The sequence below is a fragment of the Coffea arabica genome, chromosome 7e, assembly GCF_036785885.1.
Source record: "Coffea arabica cultivar ET-39 chromosome 7e, Coffea Arabica ET-39 HiFi, whole genome shotgun sequence".
Taxonomy (NCBI): domain Eukaryota; kingdom Viridiplantae; phylum Streptophyta; class Magnoliopsida; order Gentianales; family Rubiaceae; genus Coffea; species Coffea arabica.
Genome location: NC_092323.1, coordinates 14996243 through 15015164, shown reverse-complemented (window position 1 = coordinate 15015164; position 18922 = coordinate 14996243). Strand labels below are relative to the sequence as shown.

The 18922-nt window shown below is 35.3% G+C and overlaps 1 protein-coding gene across 3 annotated transcripts; it reads left to right on the top strand.

The window, feature by feature from the left end:
* The first annotated feature begins 340 nt into the window (after nt 1-340).
* Nucleotides 341-6139, top strand: LOC113700990 (ubiquitin carboxyl-terminal hydrolase 27). Of its 3 annotated transcripts, XM_027221420.2 has the most exons (10): nt 342-773; nt 1235-1361; nt 2036-2136; nt 2222-2455; nt 2791-2859; nt 2957-3085; nt 3306-3443; nt 3713-3775; nt 4096-4443; nt 5411-6139. In XM_027221420.2, exons 1-10 carry the CDS (start codon nt 477-479, stop codon nt 5675-5677), a joined length of 1773 nt encoding a protein of 590 aa, XP_027077221.1. In that variant the 5' UTR covers nt 342-476; the 3' UTR covers nt 5678-6139. The 3 variants fall into 3 exon arrangements, with proteins under 3 accessions (XP_071915771.1, XP_027077221.1, XP_071915770.1); XM_072059670.1 differs by lacking the exon at nt 4096-4443 and having other exon boundaries at nt 341-773; XM_072059669.1 differs by lacking the exon at nt 2791-2859.
* The last annotated feature ends 12783 nt before the right edge of the window (nt 6140-18922 follow it).

Sequence of the window (18922 nt, the reverse complement as noted above, 5' to 3'; positions counted from 1 at the left end):
CAATTATAAGTTATTATTGCAAGGAACAATTGCTACAAACCTAAAAATTTACTGTAAGATTATTGTTCCTACTAACTTGATGTTAAGTTCGTAACCGATAATTTAGTAGAGTAACATAAGATCAAGTGTGAAGGTGGCAATTATTAGTTGACATATTGAAAAAATTAGCATAAAAAATTTTAAATTACACACTCTCATAAAAAAAGCAAAATTATAAAGAACTTTATTAGAACTGGAAAAAACAAGTGTATAATTTAGAGCTTCAAATTAGCATGAACCATATAATACAGCACCATAGCAGTCAAATTGCAAAAGGTTAAAAAAGCAGTCAAATTGCCAATTCCCATATTTTTGGGGCAATTGGTAAATAATGGAAAGAACGAGTGCCAACGAAGGCGCGATAGATTCCCCATAGTACCGACGAAGAGATACAGAAGTACTTGAGAATTGGGATAGGTAATTTTTGTCTATGAGCCATGAAAATTCAAGGAAGAATAGATATTCAGTCCCTTGTAGAAAAATTGAAATTTGGAGCCAAATTTTTGCCCCAAGTGAACTGGAGTTCACCAACCGGGCTTCACATATCAGTGGCTGCAAGCCTTTTGGGTGCTACTGGCTTGATCTTGGCTGTCAAAGATGGTAAAGTTGGAAGCTTTGTCAACTTTGGTCTACCATGGTCATCATCTGATGGACTTGTTAGTTCTGACAAAAATTGGGTTGTGCCCGGATTGCAAAACCTTGGAAACAATTGTTTCTTGAATGTTGTTTTGCAGGTATATTCAAATTCATGACATGGCTCTTGTTTTTATTCTATTTTATTTTTTGTGGCTTTACCTCAATGGATGTTTGTTTCTGAGCTAATTTTATGCCGACTTGTAGTAAAGTTGGGAACTTTATTTGCTTTGGCCTACCATGGTCATCTACTTCTTACATAAATTCGGATTTCAAAGTCTTTGATTAAGATTTATTTAATCTATTCTTCAGATAGATCAAATTTATAATTGTCTTTTTATAATTAATATACACCTCATTGGGTTGTTTGTTTTTGAGCTTATTGAATGCTTTTGGAATTTTGTGTTGGTTCCTTCTTGTTTCAAATATATCGTTGGTTTTTCATCTGCTAAGTTATTAAAGATTGCATGTTGTTTGTATTAAGTTGGAATATATATTGAGAGCTCTAGCACACTTTTTTTTTTTTTTGAGTATTTCGTCTTATGCTTACCTTTATTCGTAGGCTTTGGCTAGTTGTTCGAGTTTTCAAAGATTCCTCGATATCGTCTTTGAGGACTATAAGTTTCCATCAGTAGAAGAGAGTGCTAAAGCATTGCCTCTTACTGCTGCCGTGACATCCCTGCTGGAAGGTTTGTGTAGAACTTGTGTATAAATGGAAATTGCTTTGAATTTGGGTAATTCCATGCTAAATGAATGAGCATGCCTGCCCATTTATGCCTTTGGACAATGACTACTTATGGCAATTAATAATTGGATATGAACTCAGATGGTCTTGCTTAATTGCTTTGTATAGATTTCATTGAAGGAATGCTCTGAAAGTTATTTTAATAATAATAAATGGTTGTTAACGAGTGCTTTATGATCCGTCTTGCTGCAAATCATGAATACGATTTGTTATTGGGCAGGCCAGAAAATTGCCACAATTTTCTAGTCTAACTAGCTAAGGATATGATTCTTTATTCATGCCAGAAATTGCACTCAAATGGCTGTTTTGTCACATTGGGAAGAGTCATGTCTAGCCATAAGGGAATTTGCATTTTGTGGCAACTTAATGTTTAAGTCCTTCATTGTTTTGTACCTGAGGTAATCTGATGTAATTTTATCCTGTAATCCTCAAATCTGCACTGGTTTAAGATATAGCAACATCAGCACCAAGTAGTGAATAAATTAATAGAGAGAGTATTTCTGCAACTCGGATGTGTTAAATTATAAGCAGCTTTCAGCTTACCCTGTGGGTCTCATTAATAGTGGTTGTTTTTTCGGTTTTTCATGGCAAGTTTATGTGTTTAATTGTATCCTGCAGAACTATGTATGGTTCAATATGTGAGATCTGTACGAAGTCCACGAAAGGTGATGGTTGCTATGGAGAATTACATGCCAAGTTTCAGCTTAACTAGCCAGCAGGTGGACATTTTAATAATCAGCACTGGAATAGGTTGTGCTAGGGTTACTTTTTATCAGCTTAATGGTCAAGCTGTTCTATGTGTAGGATGCAGAGGAAGCATTCTTTCATCTTCTCTCTTCTTTGAGGGAAGAATTGTCAGAATCTTATGTTCACAGGCCCAGCTCCTTGGCTGATGCAACTGTACTCGATAATTCCAGAATTCTTGCTCCAAGAAAGAGGCTAAGGGAATCTGAACAGCAAAGATGGCGGCGTAGTTTCCTTGGACCTTTTGATGGGATCCTTGGTAGCATCTTGACCTGTCAGAGTTGTTCGTTTCAGGTTGAATGGTACTTGTGACACTATTTCTCATTTTGATACTGCTACTAATCTTTAATGGTCACTGCTTTCAAGCAGCTGTCCAAACTTAAGTGCATGTGTTTATCTTACAATTGGAATTGGATTTATTTTGAACATATGAGGAGCTGAAAAGAAAGAACTGCATCATATTTGTTTTCTCCTGTCTATTCATTGTTTAAAGATGAATATGGGTTTCTTCTTTTTTCTTATTTGAATCAAACTTGTAGTTCCTCTAATTTCTTATCAGTTTCCTTTCCTACATGCTTTGTAATAAACCTAATTTTACTTATAGCATAAACATTTTGCGTACTCTGTAGATCTCTCTGGATTTCCAATTATTTCATAGCTTACACCTCTCGCCGGTGCTCAGTAGTGGTGGTACAATTGTAAGTTTGTAAAATACATAGTGTTTTGCTGTAAATTCTTCTGGATCCTCTATTTGGTGTCATCATGCTGGCCCTTTTTTTTCCCACAAACTTACAGATGACCGGATGCTCCTTGGAGAGTTGCCTGAGCCAGTTCTTTGTTTCTGAACGACTTGATAATTACTTCTGCAGTCACTGCTGGCATAATGCTGCTATTAAGTACCTATCCTTGACACGTGAAAATAAGGTATTTTGCATTGTAAGTTATTAAAGAAAGCGAATCAAGTCTGCAAGTGCTAATGTAGATGCTGCTTGTGACACTGGAAGTCATGTCTATGTAAAAGTATTTTTCAGTACTCAGCTTTTTCACATGAACAGATACTGATTTTCTTGTTAACCTTTTCACTCTTAAATCATGCATTTTATGGAGATTTTAACTATGTAACTTAGGCAAGCTTTCTTCTCAGACAGATATTGAAAAGCTGATACTCTGTAGTCAGGATGATTCATGTGACTGTAAAAGTCTCTGTTCTCTTAGACTATTACCCTGGTCGAACAGCTACTCAAGAAGCTTCAAGCAGCTGAGTATAGCACGTAGCCCACAGGTATCGCCACTACCGTCTTCATGGTCTTTCAAAGTACACTATGTGCTAAACAAAAGTATGGAAGGCATATGAATATCAAAGCTGCTAAATTAGGTAATAGTCAGGAATAATACATTGCGCATTATGTACATTGGTATTTTCAAATTTAAGCACAATATATCCATGGCATTGGCTTTTGATCTCTTGTAATTGTCAGTTTCTCTTTAACTAAATCTACTAAAAAAGTTTCACTTCTCTGCATCCTTACCAGTTTGGTCTTTCATGTGCAGATTCTGTGTGTTCACCTGCAACGTGCTTCTGTGAATCTTTTTGGAGAACTAGTCAAAATTCAGGTATTCTTTTTGGTTAATTTTACACAAGTTCTCTAGTTCTCTGGTATTCTTTGCCAAGGAACTTTATTGTCTTGGTTGTGAAGTGTCTAACTCCATCCATCATATTTTGCACATAAAAAAATAGATTTCATGATTTTCCCCTTGCGTATGTGTACCATGATTTTTTAGAGCTATTTCCTTGCACCAGATCTTAATTATGATCATTTTTGTTTGTGAAATTTTGTTCTAGACTAGGTTTTTATTGGTTTTGCAGAAAAAACTAATGCATATCTCTGGGTAGTCTACTAATGGCTATTGTAACTGCGTTATGGTAATTCTAGGGTCACATCTCATTTCCATTGATTTTGGACCTCTCACCTTTTATGAAGAGGGGATTAGTAATAAAGAGCTTGGAAGAAAATTTGCAAAGAGGGCAAGTACTGTCCAAATGTCAGCCACCCTTCCCTTGTCCAATGCAACCAACCATGGAAAATGCTACAGGTCTGATAAATTGCAATGGGGAGACAGCAAATAAATTTCCTTTGGAAGCAGAGAATCCAGATCACGAACAAACTGTATATGACCCGCCAAAAAATGTTCATGGGATCAAAACTTGGCCAAAAATGCCTGGGAATGGAAGCTCTGTGGACTTCATGATGAACTTTAGGCCTATTCATTCTAATGACAAGGTTAGCTTAGAGATAACAAGTCTAGTACTTTCCACACCTTGTTATATGTAACCAGTGATTTGCCACATCAAAATATTTTCAGTTGCATTGAGTTCTACCTGAAGATCCATTACATTTGAAAAGCAACTACTGAAAACTCAAAATATTTGTCCTTGTTTTCAGTCATATTTTGTAATTGCAAGTTGTTTCATTCATTTAACGATTGAGAAATTTTATTTTCTGCTCAAGGTCTATAATTTTTTTTTTATCTTGTATTCTGTTTAATGTGCTGACTTATCTGAATAAGTCCACAAGAATATATCTGCATTCATATGGAATTCTTTAGTTACTTGGTATTATTATGGTTCTCCTTGTTATAAACTCTGGAATTCTTCCCCATGCAAAGTTTATTATGTTTAAACTCTGGAATTCTTCCCCATGGAATGTTTATTGTGTTACAAATAGCACTTGTGCCAATAATCAAGCAAAATTTTTTTGTGGAAGACACAGGAAAGACAACTGCCTGGTGGTACAGGTGTTAAAGATATGAAAAGCATAATGGTCATAGCTTTCATGAGACAAAACAGTGAAGTTTAGAGAAGCTGATATTTTTCCTCTGCACAGGCAGATTGCATTTCTATCTAAATGCTACTTTGAAATTGGAGAACAGCCTTTATGTATCCAGTTGTTGTTTGAACTGAGATTCAAGTAGTCAAATTTTTCTGGATTATGCTAAGTAGCTCATAGTCATCTGGCTTTCATTCTCCCCCACAATTACTGATCACATCTCCTCAACCCATGATTTATTTTATGGTGGTCACAGCTGCTGTGAGTTTAACCTTACCTCTGAATTCAGCACTGCATCGTTTTTCCCATCTTTGGTGTTTAAAGTCATTTACATGGACATTTCTTTCTGAATCAAATATACATCTTCATTTCTAAGCAGCTAGGTGCATCATGCAGTTTTTTTATTTTCTTCTTGGTGCAGGTAGATGGACCTTCCACTTCTACATCTTCCAAAGATCATACCTACAGGCTAGTTTCAGTCGTCCAGCACTTTGGAAAAGTTGGAAGCGGTCATTACACTGTTTACAGAAGAGTCAAAGCTGAGACTTGTGATGAAGATCCAATTGCGCTCTTAGAACCGACTCATGCACGATGGTTTTGCATCTCGGATTCTGAAGTGCATGGTGTCTCAGAGAAGGATGTTCTGGAAGCAGAGGCTAGTTTGTTGTTCTATGAGAAAATCCACTGAAAACTGACTACTTCAAGAAATGGTGCTGCTGTTGTTTCTGGTTACCATTTATTATGATCAGAGTTACCTCGATCATCAACTTCTTCAATAAAGCCATTCTGTCCTAAAATCTTTTAAAGACCTGAACAAGTACACAGATGATTGCTGACAAGGGATCATTTGACAGCTCTTACAGAAGCAAGATATGGCATTTCTTATGTTAATCTCACTTAGCATAGTACTTTGTACAGGAGAGGACTCTTGAGTTGATTCTTCGACACCATTTTTCCTTGAAATTTATCTTTACCACCTAGATACAAATATAGAGGGTATATTTTGTTTTCTTTCATCATAGGGTTATTGTTTCAATTTGTACTATAAACATGGCAGCAATAAAAGCTGTCTTTGTCCAGAAAAGAAAAACAAAAAGCTATGTTTGGCATATGAGAAAAGAGCTTGGGTGGCTTATACACGATTCTCTCACTTTTCCGTTGTATATTTTGGATTAATTTTCTATATAATGATAGTGTATATACTTTCACTATTAAATGTATGACACATCATTTAAATTAAATTTTGCATGTATATCAGACATTCAACTGTGATGGTGTACGCACTGTTAGTGTCTTTTTGTTAATTTTCAATTCATTATTCTGAGTATGGTGATTGAGACTTATGGCCTGTTTGGAACCTGAGTTTTTTGGAAGTTTGTCTAAAACTTTACTGTAGTGCACTGTAGAAGTTTTTAAAAAAATTTTGTAGAAATTTTTATAAGGTGAAAAATTTTGTAGAAGTTTTTGTAAGGTGAAAAACTTTTTCTTTTTCTTTTTTTTTTCCTTTTCTTTTTTTTTTCTCTTTCTTTTTCTTTTTCTTTTTCTTTCTTTTCTTTTTCTTTTCTTTCCTCTCTTTTTCTTCTTCTTCTTCTTCTTCTTCTTCTTCCCCGCTACACCCAGCTGCAACTCCACCTCTCGCCGCCCTCTGCCCCGCCTTCCCCCTCTCGCCCGCCGCCCCCCTCTGCCCCGCCGTCCCCCTCCCCCCGCAGCACCCCTCTGCCCCTTCCCCCTCCCCCCGCCCCTTCCCCCTCCCCCCGCCTTCCCTCTCTCCCCCGCCGCCCCCCTCTGCCCCGCCGTCCCCCTCCCTGCCCCTTCCCCCTCCCCTCGCCGCCTCCCTCTCCCCCGCCTTCCCCCTCCCCCCGCAGCACCCCTCTGCCCCTTCCCCCTCCCCCCGCCTTCCCTCTCTCCCCCCGCCGCCTCTCTCTCCCCCGCCTTCCCCCCCCCCCGCAGCCCCCCTCTGCCCCTTCCCCATCACCCCGCCGCCTCTCTCTCCCCTTCCTTCCCCCTCTTCCCGCCGTCCCCCTCTGCCCCTTCCCCCTCTCCCCTCGCCGCCCCTCTCTGCGCCACCCCCCTCTGCGCCGGACGTAGAGAGAAAAAAAAAAGGCGAGAGGATGATGGCAGGGGAGGAAGAGGGGGAGAGGGAAAAAATTCTCCAATTCCGGCGAGTTCTCCAATTCCAGCCACTGCAGAGGTTCCATCCGCCGGTGCCAATGTTCCTTCCACTTCTGCGACACCGGCAAAGTCGCCGGCGGTGTTCCTTCCACTTCTGCTACCTCCATTCATGGGGGGCCTAATTGTTCTTGCTGGGCACTGGAAGAGGTGGTGACGGAGGTGGTGGTGACGAAGGTGGTGGTGACGGAGGAAGAAGAAGAAAAATGGGAGGTGGGATAGGAGATGGTGGTGTGTTGGAGTGGGTGACGGAGGTGGTGGTGGAGGTGGTGGTGGGTTGGAGTGGGTGAGGAAGTAGAAGAAAAAGGGGAGGGAATTTTTTTTTGTGTGTTTTGGGTATTTTGAGGTGTGTAGGTAAAAAACTTTGTGAAATTTTTTGGGGTTCCTGTAGTAAAAGTTGTTAAAAAACTTGTATGAAACAAACTTGCTAAAAACTTGCACTTCCAAACAGGGCCTTAGGTTTAATAAACTAGTAATATTATATTAAGTTGGCCCTTAAATATTAGATGCTAAATGGATGGCCTTAAATTATCCTATTAGGGAGTGAAACGCTAACTTTCCCACCGAACGACAGGATTAAGCTATGATTTAATTGCTTTCTTTAAGAATTATACTCCTCATTCAGTTTGTGAAGTGATTGATTGATGTTCAAATTAATAAAGAAGAAAAGGAAAAAGATGCAGGTTCATCTGAGGTTCAAGCAAAGTTTTAAGCCAAAAGAGATAGATTTTTTCACCTAATCAAGAATCCTTAGAGTTATGTCTAGAATTCTACAATGCCGAATCTAACAATGTAGGAAGTCAATTAGCATTCGCCGTACAAGTGAGCTCTGCTTAGGCTTCTTTTCTCTCTACCATCGGTCCTCTCCTCTATATAAGTGAACATAAAGCTTTTCTAAGCTATACTAGTGAGAGTTTTGTCTCTAGTGTTTTCTTCTCTTCTAAGCTATTTCAATGGGAGCTTTGTTTAATTATGTTATTTTTTTCTCAGATCTAAGTAGTTTTTTCAAATCTTATATATAGATTTAAGGGAATAGACATGTACAAATATCTATGGAGTAGCTCCTGCAATTGGTCAAATCTGATAATTCACAGTGTAATCTTTTATATTTTGTAATTTTATTAAATCTAATGATTTTTCATATTAAATATATCTGTGACATACTTTATGTATTATCTGACATTAGTGCAGATTGCTTTATCAAATAAACTGGCTTTCGTTTTATATATAAAAAAAGAACTCACTATATAAGCAATTTATCATTAATTAGGGAATACGTATATTGCTGTTTCGACCACTTATTCTCCAAATCTAATTGATTTTTCAATGCTAACAATCTAATTGATTTTTCGCTACTTGAGAATTTGTCTCCTATATTCATAACTCTCGACTTTATTAAAATTTGAAATTCTACTTTTCGAGTTGCGTAGAGTAAAAATATTTTAGATTCAAAACCTCTTATTTTAAAAAAAGGTCATTCAAAATTAAGATAAAATAATCTAAAGGACTACGCCATGATGATGAAAGTTGTCCTGTACTCTCACCTGTCAATGTTGGAATCAATTTGTGTTAACACATCTAAGATATGGAGCATACTGTTTCGATTCATTCCCACTCTTCCAATCAAGGGAAAAAAAGAAGTCAATGATGTCAACGATATTGCATTGCCAAGAAACATTTGACATGTAATTATTGTCAAGAAAGGTTGAGAAACATTAACAAGATCAATCATTAAAAACCTCCAAAGTCCAAACTACCACATGTTTTTACGTTTATATGTTGGATGAGAAGGACAAGGAAAATATCACTTCTTAAGGTTGAAATTTGAATGTGAGAATTGAGTCTTTTGTCCAAGTCAAGAAAATTCAACATTTCAAATCTTCTTTCATTGTTTACTCAATTCAATTATGGTGCTTGTTTGGATCAAACCCCAACTATCAATTTGTGACAATTTGTGACAATTTGAGTATCAAGGTCATTATCTGTCGACTTTGGTCGGGTTACTGATATAGTCCTTTACAATTAAGACAAAGATGCTGCAACTAATTAATAATTATATGCACTTTTGGTTATTCTTTAATTTAATACTGTCTATAGTTCAATTTTCTGTCTTACCAATTTGACCTCAAAAATTTGGCGCAAATCAATAATTAGTTAGATTCATAAGCAGCCACAACAACTTTTTAGTTGTCTAGTTCAAATTGGCTATAAAAATTAATATAAGTTTGGGAGCCACCAAACTGTGACAGAAGCTAAGATGGTAGCTACTTCTTTGGTATGTCCAAATTCCAATTATCACTGCCCCAGGAATATGATATCCACCAGGCAAGAAAATTGAAAACTAGTGGAAGGATGTGTGTGTTTCTATATATACATGTGTGTGTGTCTATATATATATATATATATATATAGGCAGTAAAATGTTGGTTTGAATATCATATCCTTTTTTTGGTAATTAATACCTGAAACATATAAAACTATATCAGTTTATATATTAAAGTGCCAACTATATATCAACCATTTGCTGCAAGTATGGAAACAAAGTATTTTTGGCTATATAACATAATTGTGCTAATCTAGAACTGCACTTTCTAGATTTAGGGTACCAAAAAATAAATAAATAAAGGTGTTGCAATTTATAATAGAGTTTTCTAACGGGTGCCTATGCCTCGTTAACACACATAAACTTCATTTAACCTGCCATGTATATACACATACTAACAATTATTATCTTCTCTTATATTTATACAGTACTTTTCCTAATTAATCTTATCTTTTCAAAATTCTAACACTTGAAATATATCTTAATTACAATTTGACGGAAAGTCTATTGTATTCTAGTGTAGGAAAGATTGTGCCAATTATAATTAAGGTGTATAATGAGTTCCAAACTTTCTTTGAGGTGCTAATTCAACTTGCTCGTGTAACCATAATTACACTGTTTAATTAATATGCCACCTCTGAGAATTGCTTGACATAGAGAAATACTTAATGACATTCATCCTGATGAACTGCAGAAAGTTAGGAGCAAGTTAAAAAATTTGTCTACATAGGTTTTCTCTACAAATATAAGAGTTGATTTCAGCATTAATGCCATCTCTAGAACTTGTAGAAGAGTTGGAAAAAGTACCTTCACTATAAATGTCGTAAAAGAAAATTAAGCAATCCAAATTTATCCCCGAATGATGAATTCTTTAATCACACTATTAGTTAAGGATAAAAATGAAAGAAAAAGCTTTATTTTAATTCTGGCTATCTTGTCACCAATTTCAAATCTTCCATAAATTGGCATATTTCCTAGACGACCATATATATTAATCTTCCAAAAAATCAAGTTGTTTTACAATGCCTAATCAGAAAAAAAGTCTCTCTCCCCATCTGGAACCTTGATTAAATCTGCAAAATATGAATGAAAGATAAACTAACTGAATTCTTTCCAGGAAGCTGGCAATTCATTGTCCTCAACTTAATTTGATAGAGCAAGGGACACAAGAATTAACATATATAATCACCTAATATATCCGTCTGATGTATACTGCTTGATTATAAAATTCACTACTTTTTTTGAGGTTCAAGAAGAAGGAGATCAAGAACCACCACTCAAGTGGACCAGAAATAGAAAAAAAAAAAAAAAACTCCATGATATGACAAATCTAAAATAAATAACATGTTGTGTCCAAAAACTTCAGAAATCTCCCTTTTGACAGCACTCATAATTCATGTACAATGATGTAAGGCCATATACAGTCAGCTTCTTCACAAAGAAAAGTTTCATAGTTCACCATATCTGTAAACCCTAATGCAAAATATATCTCTTCTCTTCTACTTTTCTTCTAACTAATTTTGTGACTTTCCTCTAACCTGCCAGAATCTATAAGCATAAGCTTGCATACTAAGTAGTACAGGATATAATATGCCTGCACTCATCTGATGGATTCCATCACACAACTCTTGCTAGTTATGAATTGGAGTTTTCTTTCTAGCTGGACTGTAATCCATCATTTCCAATTCTTCACTTGTTGGCACCTCTTTTGTTGTTGATAGCATTTTTTCATCTGCCTTCTCAACTCCTCTACTTTCCCTTGGCGTGCTTCTTGCTGCAAGAGCAAAATCAAGTTCTTAGTTTTATTACAAATACACTACTTTTGCCTTCAAATAGAGGAAGATAACAAGGACACATGGGATTTATACCTTGAGCGGTGACTATGAGAAAGCAAAGCAAGAAAGAAGCCATGAGAAGAGTATGCTTCTTTGGGGCAACAGCCATAGTTTGATATTCTTCAAGCACTTTAAAGTTGAATAGATCCCTTTAATTTATGTATCCTGTTCTGCAACTGCATAGACTATATATAGAAGAATGTAGACAGACAACTTCAACTTGAACTGATGTGCAGAGTTACATTAAGGCCTGTTGCAGTATTAATTAGTAGGTTCTTATTCTTTGTACACATTCTACAACATGAGGACCCTCATGGGTCACAGAAGTCACCATCAATATTAGGGGTAGCTTTAATTTGCAAGAAATTTCCTTGCATGATATATGTAAATGACTTATTTTCCAAAAAGGGACTACATGAGCATCTCAAAAATGATTGTTCTTTAATTTTTTTTTTTTTTTTGGGGCGGTGGGGCGGGGAGAACATGACTAGCCTAGAATTAAAGATGTATATTTGATTCAAAGAGGGTTTGAGAAACATGTTAGGAATCACCATGTTCGGATTAGAAGAAGAAAGCCTGTAATAAAATGATTCCAAATGTACATAAAAACTTTAGGTAGTAAAATTTTCAGAAGCCTGGGTGAAGGAAAGCTTTTTGTCTGGATCTAGTCTAGTCAGTGGTGGCTATAAATCACAATACTTGGCTGATTACTTTGTGATGAAGTTGACTTGTTTCCTTTCAAGGGTACTAGTGCTAATTTAGAACTATAAGCTTCTGTATTTCTCTTTCTTTTTAATTACTTTAGACTAATGAAGAAAATGATTAGTACGTGTCCAGAATTGCAAAATGGAAGGGATCATATTGTAAGTAAAAAAAAAAAAAAAAAACCTCTTCCTTGATATATATATATATATATAGACACATACACACACATATACATACATATAGTTTGTCTCTTTTCTTAAAGGTTCCTTGTTTATCATATTAAAACATCAAGGGTAAAAAAACAAAAAAACCCCCTGTGATAAGTCTAATACACAGAAAAGCCTTATATGATTTCAAAATATACAATACGACACCTTATGCTTTGAACTAAATTGTAAAGGTGACAGAATCCATTAAACTTAACGGAAATGACTTATTGGAATCTAAAAAAAAAATTTTATACTTAATTTTTATCAAATATACCTGTTCTACCCCTCAACCCTCAATTCTCCCTATTTAGAAAATAAAATAAATGATTTTTTTGAGCTGTCTTTTGCTTAATTATATCAGGGCATTTTTGTCATTTCGTCCATTTCCGTTAAGTTTAACGGATTCCGTCATCTTTACAATTTAGTTCAAAATATGAGAGGTCGTGTTGTATATTTTGAAACTATGGGGGACTTTTCTGTATATTAAATTTATCACAGGGGGCTTTTTTGTTTTTTATCCAAACATCAAATTTAAAAGTTTAAGCTGCCAGGTACTAAGTAGGAGCTTTGTTCTTGTGTATATGTACCTCCTCACGTGCATGTTTTGTGCTTTTAAGGGAGCAGCATATCAAATTGTTAGATTCTTACATTTTCATTTCCCCTTGTTTTGGAAATGTTGCTGAGTGCAAAGAATCAGTATGCAACATCATCAGGTCATTTGTGTTTTGATGTTTTAATTCAATGAACTCAGTTGAGAAAAAGGGCCATGATGGTTTTGCCCGAAAGAAAAAGAATACAAAAGACAGATGGATTTTGAAGCAGAAATAAGAGCCTCCTTTTACAATAAATTGCTACAAGTTTAGGTACAATATAGCCAGCACATATAAACAGATGTTTGCCGTAAACATTATCAACTCAAGTCTATGGCAATAAGCAACCATTTAACCCAAAAAAAAAAGAGAAAAAAAGCGTGCAAATGATTCAATACTACTTCCTCTACTTAGTAAAACCACTATTAGTCACTCTAATCCTCGTTCCTCCTCCCTGCTTCTTAAATCTCATCCGTCCACCGCTAAATTAAAAAAAAAAACACTATTAGACACGATCCACAATTTAATCAATTTATCGTACATATCATGTGCAATTCCATCAATTTCCTAGTTTGACAATTAAAATATAAAAAAATATTGATTTAAATGAAAAAAACATATGATTTATCTTTGATTAGATCAATTTTTGTCAAATCACAAAAAGGAGATCATGATAGTAATAAGCTGCAGAGACAGACGAAGACGATGGACAGCACTCCCCGGGCCTAAGGTCGTATTTGGGATAAGGCGATTGACAGTGTCTTGCTACGAAATTCACATGGCATGTAACACCCTTCAACCACCTTGTGGGTGCCCCTTTGTCTTCAAGAAATGCACATTAACCAAACATGCTGTTTCCTCCTAGTAGACCCTTAGAAAGAGACATAGATAGCATTCGAAGATCTTGAAGACATATTCTTTACAAGCACATAGGGTGTAATTAATTTTACAACCTTGGATTTTCATATATTCACACATGACTTAGAAACATTTCATACATGTTGACGTTATTGTCCTAGCATATTTAGCACTTTGCTTTGATTTGTTCATGTTCTCGTTCAATATGTGAACGAATCTTCACTGCCTTGTTTGGAAAGCCATTTTTTACCAAAATTTTTTTTTTTTACGTTTTTTATGAATACATTTTTCAGTCACATTTTTATCTAATATATATATATCAAATTGCTACGGTACATTTTCTACAAAAACTTCAAAAAAATTGCAATACAAACCGGACCAAAATTATATTGATAATTTTAACCTTTTATATATCTATAACCGTAGTGTTTACATTTGCTATATATCAAAGTGTCTACTTGTTCATATTCTTGTTGTGAGATTGGCTTATTAGGCTTGGCATTTTTAATGATTTTGTGCATTGGCTTTGACTTCTTTTTTTTATTAACTTTGTGAATGAGCTGGTTCATTCCAACTCACATGTGAGAACTAGGTGTTGAGTTGAACTATAAAATATTCATTTCTAGTTTTCCTAAAGCTCATAAACAAGTTGATAAAGCTTTTACTTCTGTATTATTATTATTATTTTTCTTGTAAATGGAGATATTAGATTTGTCTCCATTTGTTGAAAAGTGAAAAATATATTAAGACTAGTTAACAAGTCAAAAAAAATCTTTTTATTATGCAAGTGTTAGAGCTTATAATATTGCAAGGCCATGATGGATTTAAGTAATGTCAATTGTTAATTCAAAAGGGTGTCTTGTTAGCCCCTGTGGCCGTACAAGTACGGAAAGCAGCAGCAACAACAACAGGGGTAAACATGAAAGAAGAATCTTACACTGGCAAAGACCAAGGTCCATCAACATTAACAGATCATGTTCCAGAAACAAGTCAATTTCAGAGTAGATATAAATTAGTCCATATTAATTGGAAATTATTATATAAGAGTTGATTATTGTTCATGTAAGCATTTATAAAATGGTTCAATATATATATTGACCTTTAAAAAGAGGAAAAAGAACATGAAAATCTTATTGTAGCAATTTCGGTTCAATGGAAATCAAGAAAAGACATGAAACTTGATTGCTTTTGTGATATGCTTAGGGATTATAAATCTCAATCTTGTGCTTTGGTATGAAAAAGTGCAAACATTTACGCAATCAATTTGGCACGTATCTAATTGGAAATTAAGATAAACTTGGTAGAAGTTGGAATTGTCATAATCAAAATTATCAAGTTTGGCAAAATAATTCAAACTGTATAAGCAGTCACTTGTTTGTCCATGTCGGGCTTTGATTGGAGGGAGACATCGTCATTTGTCGTTGGCGGTGATAAGAGTTTATTTTACGTATTTTTTGTGTGTTTTATTAGTTAATTTTGGTTTGATTATTTAGTTTAATAACTAAAATAACTAAGGTTTTGGTAAAAAAACTACATTTTATGTTAAAATGGCTAAACATTGCATTTTATGGATTTTTATGGTAAAAACTTCATATTTTGTAGGTTTAATGATTCAATCATCAAATGAAGTGCATTGAGAAGATATTTGGATGATTGAAGATGGATTAAAGTGGTGAAAATAAAATATGAAGTGTAAAAAGGAAAAATGCAATTTGAATCAAGAAAAGTCAGGTTTTGACAACTCTGACACGTTTTGGTATTTTGACTATATCTGGAGCTACACAGATCGGATCAAGGTGATCTTGGTACCATTTTGAAGCTAAGAGATATATCTACATTTGGTATGAAGACATCAAAGTCCAGTTCAGCCGTTTTCATAGTCCAAAAGTTGAAATACCGAAATTCAACTCAGCTGTCCAAAGTGGAAAACAGAGCTCTGACCAGTGTTTAGTATTTCGATCATATCTCAGGCTACAAAGCTCAGATTTGGATGATTCTTGAAGCATTGGAAAGCTAACTCAAAGGGCTACAACTTTGGTGTTTTACAAAAAATCCAGTTCAGCCTTTATGATAGAGAAAATCGTAGCTGAAGTAAGGACAAAGTGAATACGCGAGTACACAAAACGTGACTTGTAACCGCGTTTTGTGTAGGCGCGTTTTCCGGCCGCAATTCTGCAATTTTGCTCAGTCAATTCTCTTGTGTTCTGACTACTTTCCAGCTACAATCTGCAAGAGAATTCGGTGCACATGCTTTAGAAGACAAAAGGGCAAGAAAGTTGGCATATTTTCAAGTCAAAAACAATGGCTATTGACTATCTTAACAATTTCAGATTTGGAAATCAAATGCAGCAAACTTGGACCAATGGAAAAGGAGCTTTTGGAGCAGTTTATATAGGGAGCAACCAGGACATGCAGAGCATACGGGAGAAGCTTGGAAGTGCAGAAATGTAGTTTTTCCATTCTCTTAGTATTAGATTAGTGTAGTATAGTTTAGCTAGTTAGTTCATCCACTCTTGTACATTATCTAGATTAGGATGAAAATGGAGATGAAGAAGGCAAGGTGATGAGCTCAAGTGACATGGGTTACATTCCTTTCCAACTCTTTATCTTTTGTATTTGATTCCAAGTTTAGCTAATATACAAGTTCTGGATTTTATATTTAATATGTGTTTTTAAAGTTTATACCTTGGGTTTGGTTGAACTTCCTATGATTGTTAGTGTTTATTATTTGGCTATTTGATTGCTAGTATTTGAGCAAGTTATTTAGCACTTTGGCTCTTGAAATCATGATTAATCTGGTACCATTAATTCTGATTATCTAAGGTGTTATTTCTGCAATGAAAATTGAGATTTAACATTAGTTCAAGAAGTGTTAAACATAGGGAGTACACTCACGAAAGTAGAGGTGCACCTATGTGGTTTTTAGTGATTCATTTCATGTAATTTCACTGAAGAAATGAACTTGTAGCTAATTTCATAACCATGAGAATAGGTATGGATTAGTTATAAGTATAATTGATTCACTGCGAAAGTAGGATTCAAATGCATAAGGAAATTACACCATAATTAGCCTAGATGTAGTATTCAATGATCCAAATATAATACTTGCATGAGTAGTTAGGGATACCACAACCTAAGGAGCTTTTATTTGTTAATTTCTTGTATAAGTGCAGTAGGTTAAATTTCTTATCATTAATTGATAGTCTAAATAATAGAGAAACTTTAGTAATACCGGTAATTGTTCACTCTTCCTTGTGGGATCGACCCGATATATACCCTAAACTACTAGTTGATCTGTATACTTGCAGTGAACGGGTGTAATTCGGTATTTTTTAGCTTGCACGTATGTAAAATACCCGTCAAGTTTTTGGCGCCGTTGCCGGGGAAGATTTGGCAATATCGGTGTGAAGAGTAACTTTATTAGTTTAGACATTTTATTAGTTATTGTGTGAATGTTATTTTCTGTCATTTTAGTATTTTCTGTGTGTATGCATTTTATCACCTATTCTTCTTACTAATTTTGCTCTTAAGTTGTTTAAAAGCAATTTTAGGTGATGAGGAGGATAGATCAATTTGGAGGACAAAGCTTGAGAAATGAAAGATTGGCAATGGATGGTTACCTAGTGCAAAGCTCCTTCAACAGAGGTAACCAAGAAATTACTGAAGGTATGTTTTTTGAAGATGGTATAAGGTGCTTAAAGGCTAAATTTGATGTTATGATGCTACAAGTTCAAATGGACAAAATTGTGCAGGAAATTGAACAAAGGAGGAATGCAAATGTTTTTAATTCTTATCATGTGATTTGTGACTTGTGTGGAGATTATCATGCTTCTAATACATGTAGACAAGCACAAAATATGGATTATTATGATGAATTAGAGCATTACAATCCTTGTTTTGATCGATATAGTGCTAATTTGAGCAATTCTCCTGCTTATGGTTGGAATAATCAATGTACTTATAGTAATTCTTCATATTTTTATGATTACCAACCTGAATGTGTCCAATATGAATCAAAACCATCTTGGGAGTTGGCAATTGAAATGGTAGCTAATGATTCTAAGCCATCTTGGGAATTAGCTTTAGAAAAATTAGCTAATGCAACTTCCAACCGTTTTGATAGGATTGAGGAAAGAATAGATGAATTAACTTCTCACTTTGGCAGAATAAATGAGCAATTGAATGCATTGTGTGAGGTTATTTCTTCTAATAATTTGCAAAATGATCCTAGCATGAATGGTAGGAATGTTGTATGTGAAAATGGATTTCATTTGGATGAAAATGATGAATTTCAATTGTGTTTTAATGAGCAAATATCCATTTCACATGATAATATCTTTGGAACTAACCTTGAACCTCAAGAGGTGAGTTTTAATGACTCATTTTTCACCCCTCTTGAGGAATGCATTGAAAGTGTAGGTTCTAAGGGTATTGCTGCCCAGGATACTCTCATGACATTTCCGTTGGTAAGTTCTCAAGTGGTGTATTTTCAAGGTAATATTTATGAAACACTTGGAATAGGTAAGCCACTTCCATTTCTCACATCATTAGATTATGTGGCTTTCACGATAAAGCCACCTTTTAATGATCCACCACGGCCTAAAATGGTGGATTATTCGTTAACTAAGCCTCCTTGAAAAATGAGGTGAAATAGTCAAGCTATTGACTTTAAAGAAGCGCTTATTGGGAGGCAACCCAATGTTTGTTTAAGTTTATGTTATTTTGGGGTGATTTTATGTTTAAAGTATATGTTTGAGTTATTTTGTTATTTTTCATTTGTAGGTATTGGAAATGGAAGCAAAAGTGACCAAATGAGGTGAAAAAGGCGAAATTTGATCAAGGAACTCAACCCCTCAATTTGAGTAATTGTTGTTTTTGATTTGTTAGAAGGGGTGAAAATGCATATTTTGATCATTTTACATGTGCATGCATTGAGAATTTTAGCAAACAAATGATCTATGATGCATTTCGTGTGATTGGGGTACAAATGGTAATTTTTCCAAATTGGCTTTCTGCAAAAATTTCGCAGAAGAAAATGCACTTGGGCTGAAAACGCGCCTTATAATCGCGTTTTCCATAATCGCGTTTTGAATTCTGCGCCTATACTGAAGAAAACGCGCCTCAAAACGCGACAGGAAGTCGCGTTTTCTACCAAGTCGCGTTTTACAGCCTGTTCAGAAACCAAAAACGCGCCTTCAAATACGCGACTTAAAGTCGCGTTTTCTCACGTAGTCGCGTTTTCGA